Consider the following 6,000-nt stretch of genomic DNA (forward strand, 5'->3'; position numbering starts at 1 on the left):
TCTGCACAAGTAACTCTAAAAGCCAGTCTGTCTGGCTTTTCACAGGTTATAATCCTGTGAAAAAACATAACCCATAGGGAAGGGGGCCACACAAATTATACATTTCGAATACCTTTCCTCTCTTCAGGGTACAATAATACGCTCGGTGGGTTTTCTTCGAAGTCTTTCTGTAAGTATCTTCGCTGAGTTTACACTACGGGAAAATACCTGCATAAACACGGGCAAGTTTCTTCCTTTCCCACAAAAGAGCACTTCTTCAAAACTGCCAATTCTTAAAAATCAACTTTGCAAACTTTGAAATACACAGACAAAACCATAAAGCATTTCCTCCCTCTTCCCCACACTGATTAGGGTATTTAAATGCCATTTCAACCAACACAGCCATTATTCATCAAAAAAGCAACCTGTGCCCCAGCTGGGTGGCTCCGTCGGTTGGGGCATCGTTCCTTACACCAAAAAGGCTGCAGGTTCGATTCCTGGTCAGGGCACATACCTAGATTGGGAGTTCCAACCCTAGTCGGGGCACATGCAGGAGACAACGGATAGATGTTTTTCTCTCCTCTCTCCCCGCCCCCCTCTTCATCAATAAACATATCATCAGGTGAGGATAAAAAAGAAAAGCACGTGTGCTGAGCGATATATTTAATATTCTAATATGGAACAACTAGGAAAACGCTTATTGGATCCTCTGAGTCCTAAAACACTGGGCAAGCTATTGACAAATTATCCCCTACACTCCTCTCGTACTCTGTGGCTGTCTCCATGCGCAGGAACCTATACTACAGGGCCAGGCGGAGGGCTGCTACTAAAAAAATTTTGGTTGCACCGTTGGCCGTATTTTCCCAATAAACATGTAGGATCCTCCCAAACTCTGTCCTGGGACCTCTCTGATCATCAAATGGAAAAAGAGGTCACCTATACACAAAACACAACTGGTACACTAAATGCCAAGAATCAGCCTGACCTTTTACCACCAATTAAAGGGAGAGGTACCATGTAGGCATGGCGTGTTCCAAAGAGCAATGGACAAGCCACAACATTTGGGTCCCTTTTCCCAACCTGCCCCACCAGAGCGATGCCAGTCCCTGAACTCTCTGTGCCTGTACTTCCTTCGCCATAAAAACAAAGACATATAGCATCGGAGGAACTCCAAAGAGCTCTACAGAGCTAACACCTATGATTCTTCAAGTTCAAGTCCGCTATCTACTTCATTTATAACTGACATCTTAGCTAACAATATTGTGACTACAGTTCCTGTCCACAAAAGTCCAATATAGTTGGGAAGATAAGACATCCAAACACCAGCTCCACATGGGCAAAACCTGAACTAAACTCCAATCCTAACAAAAGACCATCTTCCTCCCTCTCCCATCCTCAGCCCCACAAACACAAGATTTCTTAACACAGGGGAGAGAAATTCTCACTTGGAAGTTTTCTAGAGAGCTGTAATTTTTTTTTTACTTTTCCTTTTGAATATTAGGAACATATACCTATTTGGATGTGTAAAATATGTGCAGTTGGCATTAAATAAATATAGAGTACTGAAAAGAAAAAGAACTAAAAAAACAAATCCACGGGTCAAGAAGCATATGTCAATTTCTCTATCAACTACTATTTGAAGATTACTCGGCACAGGAAGTATATTAAAATCTAATACACTGGTGCTACAATCAAATACGTAAATATTTGAAGCAGTTAACTCAGCATTTGAAATAACTAAAATGAAAAAGGATGTTATGGGTCAGTCAATCTACATTAACTTGATTTCTGGGAAAACGGTTATACTACATTATGGAAAGTTAGCAATGTCACTGTGAAGGACAAGTTAGGAAAAATACTAAAAGAAAGTGTTTCAGAACGAAGGAAGTCAAAATGAGACGGATTTTTATACACCAGAATAAGTGTTTTCTCGTGTTAAAATCACTTTTAAAAAATGTAGCAGGGGCAGTCATGAAGATTAAATGCATATATACATACATGTTGGTCACATGTAACAGTGCCTGGCACATGGCAAGAACTCACCAGGCATTGGCTAGCATGAACGTTGCACTGAATCCATGAAAGACCATGATAAAATAACTAAGTTAACATCTGATGATTCAGGGCTATCTTTGCAGGAGACTACAGAACAGTGCATGCGCCCTGGCCGGTTTCACTCAGTGGATAGAGCATCGGCCTGCAGACTGAAGGGTCCATGGTTTCCAGTCCGATCAAGGGCACATGCCCGGGGTTGCAGGCTTGATCCCTAGTAGGGAGCATGCAGGAGGCAACCAATCAATGATTCTCTCTCATCACTGATGTTTCTATCGCTCTCTCTCTCTCCCTTCCTCTGTAAAATCAATAAAAATATATTAAAAAAACAAAATAACGGAACAGTGCATGCTGTAGGAAACCAGGATTTAGAATACTGATGTGAACTCTGAAACCTGAAGTTAAAAACAGAACAATTTTAAATGATCTACGTATTCTAACGAATCTGTAAAAATAATTATGTGCATTTTTAAAATTAATTTAAGAAAAATAAACATGCAAGTCAAATTACAAGATTGATTTAGTCAAAACAAAATGAAATGGCTTCTAACATAGAAAAACACACCTGAAACATACGTTCATGTTGACACCAATCAATTTAATAAAAAAATATATAGTTTAAAAATGGAATGGCTTCTTTTTCTGTCTTGCATGTTGCTATTCAATTCTAAAAGGTTTCAAATGAAATATTTTTTAATGTTGAAACTTAATCACACTCTAAAAACAAGATCCTATCAAACCATGATAAAATCCAATTAACACCTAGTTAACAATGATTGCCTTAGCTTCCCAAGGGTGAACTCTTGACCTTAAAAGGTATAACAACAACAAAAAGTGTAGCTATCCTTTCACAAAGATATGCAAAGTGTAAGTAAACTCTAAACTTCCACAAAATCGATTTGTAAAACGGGTTCCTCTTTTTAAAGATACTCAAAATAGTTGGAAATTTCCATTGAATTTCTGTAAGAAAGAAAACCTCTCACATTTAAATCAAAAGCTAGAGTTTAAAAAATCTTAGATCCTTACTTTGCACAAGACTCTGTACTAAAAGCACAGTTGTCCTGTGATATGTTTAAGCAAAACGTGTTTAGATTCGCAGTGATCTGAAAACAAATTTTCTTTCTAATGGATGTGATCTTCTGAATAAAATGGAAAAAAAAGGTTCTCAATCAACCAGCCCCATCATACAGTTCACATTCTAATACTTGTTGAATGAATGAAATCTTATTTAAAATACTTTACAGCCAAAAACTTACATGAACAACAAAACGTCCAAAGAAGAACCCTTAAGTACTCTGACAAACACAAATTAAGTCAATATCAAATAAAAAATGAATTTTTAAGTTGGAAAATAATTCATTAAATCACAGAAAGGCTAAGTGTCTGGGACAATATGAATACAAATAATAGTTTTATAAATTATTTTGCAGTTACTTTAGTTTTTTTACACAGGAAGCAAACACGCTACCGAAAATACACAGTACAAATATATAGCTGAACCAAAAAAAATCTACCTTCATCTAATTCCAATTCCATCTCATTCATGTGATATATGCTCTCCTCTCACTTTAAAAAGAAGCTCAAGCCAATTCAAGATAGTGGGGTCAACCTGGTGAGAAAAGCAAAAAGCAGATCTTCAGTACCTTCTCGTTGGTAAACTTTCAAAGTCAAGATTGCATATTGTCAAAAGAAAATAGCGGGGCAAAGGTAGGTGTACAGTTGTGAATACATGAAAGTTTATTCTTGTATTAGTGTTTATTCATGATTGTTATTTCCACATGAACAACTGCATATATGCAAATAAGTGTGCAATCAATCGTATACCTCAGAAAACTAGTAATTTATTCATAAGTATTTTAATAAATATGTTCATGTTTTAGACAACCACGTCGTGAATATATGTATGTGTGTGTATTAAACAACCACCTCTTGGAATATTCATATTCATTTATACATATTTTGCAATGACACTCAAGTTCTGAAGACAAAGTTTCCTAAACCATTTTTATTGGACTCTTCCACCTTTGTTTTTTTCTTTCAGTAATTTCCTAACAATGTACCATCTACTTTAATGAGCTTCCACCAAAAATGAAACCCAGTGGTTGTCTAATGACCTGCAGTGTGCTAAAAGCTGTATGACCACGCTTTCCCAAATAAGGGACACACGCATACCTTGATGGATGGTTTGAGGCAACTGGCAATGTATTAACTGCAAAAAAAAAAAAAAAAAGGTCGTTCTTTCATAGCCTTTCGCTTCAGGATGAGCGTAGGAGGTGTGACCATTTTATTAACGCTAGCAATCGGCCAGCAGACACATCAAGTCCACCACTGACTTTCTACCTTGGAACCTTATGAGCTACAAACGACTGGGCTCTCGACCAATCACCGCCCAGGTGGAAGGAGTTGGTTTTATTTTCATAACATTATTCTGATGGGAGAACGGGGAGCATCCTACCCTTGACCTGTAGGTAGGCACTGCCTCTGCTTTCAGAAGATCAACACCAAATATCGCTATTGGAAACCTGACGCTAGAGAGATGCAATCTGGCCTAACTGCAGATTCCCGGGAAATCCCAAACGCGGGGTGACCCCGCCAAGGAGCCAGGGTGAACCCAGCCACCAGCAAGGTTTCAACTTGGGGCTCCGAAGGGCCCACCAGCATCATGGCTGATGCAGAGCGATGCGCAGGAGGAGATGGACGAGAGAGAGGCCGGTTTGTTTACTTGCAGCCGAGCCGCCGCCGCCGCCACCAGCAGCGACAGCATCACTGGATCCGCCAAACCCAGCATCTTCCGCACATTTCTATTCTTAGCACACAACTCCCCAACGGATCAAACCCCACTACTATTAAAAACACAGACAGGCACGCCACCCACCGCCCCCCACACCCCACCCGCCCACCCCACCCGCGCCGTCTTCTCCGCGCGCCGCCGGCCGGGTGGGTGGAGGAGGAAGGAGACCCCGAGGACGCCGGTGCATCCTCGGCTGCACCCCACCCCACGCGCACGGCGGCCCGGGCGGGGCGCACGCAGACAGCCCCCTCCCCCCAACCCAAACACACCGCCACGGGCTCCACGCGCGTTACATAACCTCGCCGCCGCCCCCGGCCCACGGGCGCCCCCTCCCCACGCCGCGCAGCCAGCGAGAAGACCGAGGGGGGGGGGGGGCGCGGAGTTGCGCAGAGACGGGAGGCGCCAGGGCCAGGGCAGCCCAGACGCGGCCGGTACCGCTAGGCCGGGGAACCCTGCCCCGGCCCCCCGCGCGCCGCCGCCCCCCAGCTCCCCCCGGAAAGTGAGGGGGTGCCCGTGTCCCCGCGCCGGGCATCCCCGGCCTTCCCACCCACACCCACACCCCAGCCTCCTGACCCAGCCCCCGCCCACGCCCCCGGCGCAGGGACAACCCAGACGCCCCCGCCACCCCCCGGACCCCCGCCCACGGGGTCCGGGAGGGAGGGCCGGGGTCCGAGGAAGGGGACACGGGGGGAGGGGGCGCGGGTGGGGGGCGGTGGCTGTTACCTGCAAAGGCGGCGGCGGCGGCCCCGCAGCTGCTCGGGCGGCGGCGGAGGATGGAGCCGGGGGGGCGGGGGGAGGAGAGGGGGCGACTCGGGGGTCCCCCCTCCCTCCTCCTCCCCTCCTATCCTCCCCCCACCCCGCAGAGCTCTGGCCCCCTGGAGCCCGGTGCGGCGGGAGGGCAGGCGCGGGGCTGCGGGAGGGGAGGGAGCCGCCGGGCCGGGCCGCGGCGCTGGCGCGGGAGGCGGCGGCGGGCGGGGGAGGAGGAGGCGGGGACTCGCTGGGAATCGGATGTCGGCGGCACCGTCAGTTCACCAGGCGGCCCGCGGGGCGGGGGCCGGGCGCGGCGGGCGGCGGGGCGGCGGGGCGGCGGGGCGGCTCGGGCCCCGGACGCACGGCGGGTCGGGGGCTCCGGCCTCCTCTCCGGGCGCGCCCCGCCGGGGTCCCCGCCGCCTCCCGCC

The 6,000-nt window shown here is 46.8% G+C and overlaps 1 protein-coding gene across 8 annotated transcripts in view; it reads right to left on the reverse strand.

Annotated features, from left to right (window-relative positions):
* AKT3 (AKT serine/threonine kinase 3) overlaps positions 1 to 5,659 on the reverse strand; it is a 230,038-nt gene extending 224,379 nt beyond the window's left edge. For 4 of the 8 annotated variants that reach the window (XM_080651007.1, XM_080651012.1, XM_080651014.1 and 1 more), the window contains exons 1-2: positions 5,546 to 5,591; positions 3,546 to 3,640 (exon numbers count right to left, since the gene is read on the reverse strand). Coding sequence is in view for 2 of the 8 variants with exons in the window: in XM_080651010.1 (XP_080507136.1) it covers positions 3,546 to 3,576 (31 nt within the window). In the remaining 6 variants the exon portion in view is untranslated. Of the gene's footprint in view, positions 1 to 3,545; positions 3,641 to 4,203; positions 4,241 to 5,545 lie in introns of those variants that run through there. The other 4 variants (XM_080651010.1, XM_080651011.1, XM_080651008.1 and 1 more) reach the window with 4 other exon arrangements.
* Between the last annotated feature and the right edge of the window lie 341 nt (positions 5,660 to 6,000).

This window comes from Plecotus auritus (assembly GCF_963455305.1).
Source record: "Plecotus auritus genome assembly, chromosome: 14".
NCBI classification, from domain to species: domain Eukaryota; kingdom Metazoa; phylum Chordata; class Mammalia; order Chiroptera; family Vespertilionidae; genus Plecotus; species Plecotus auritus.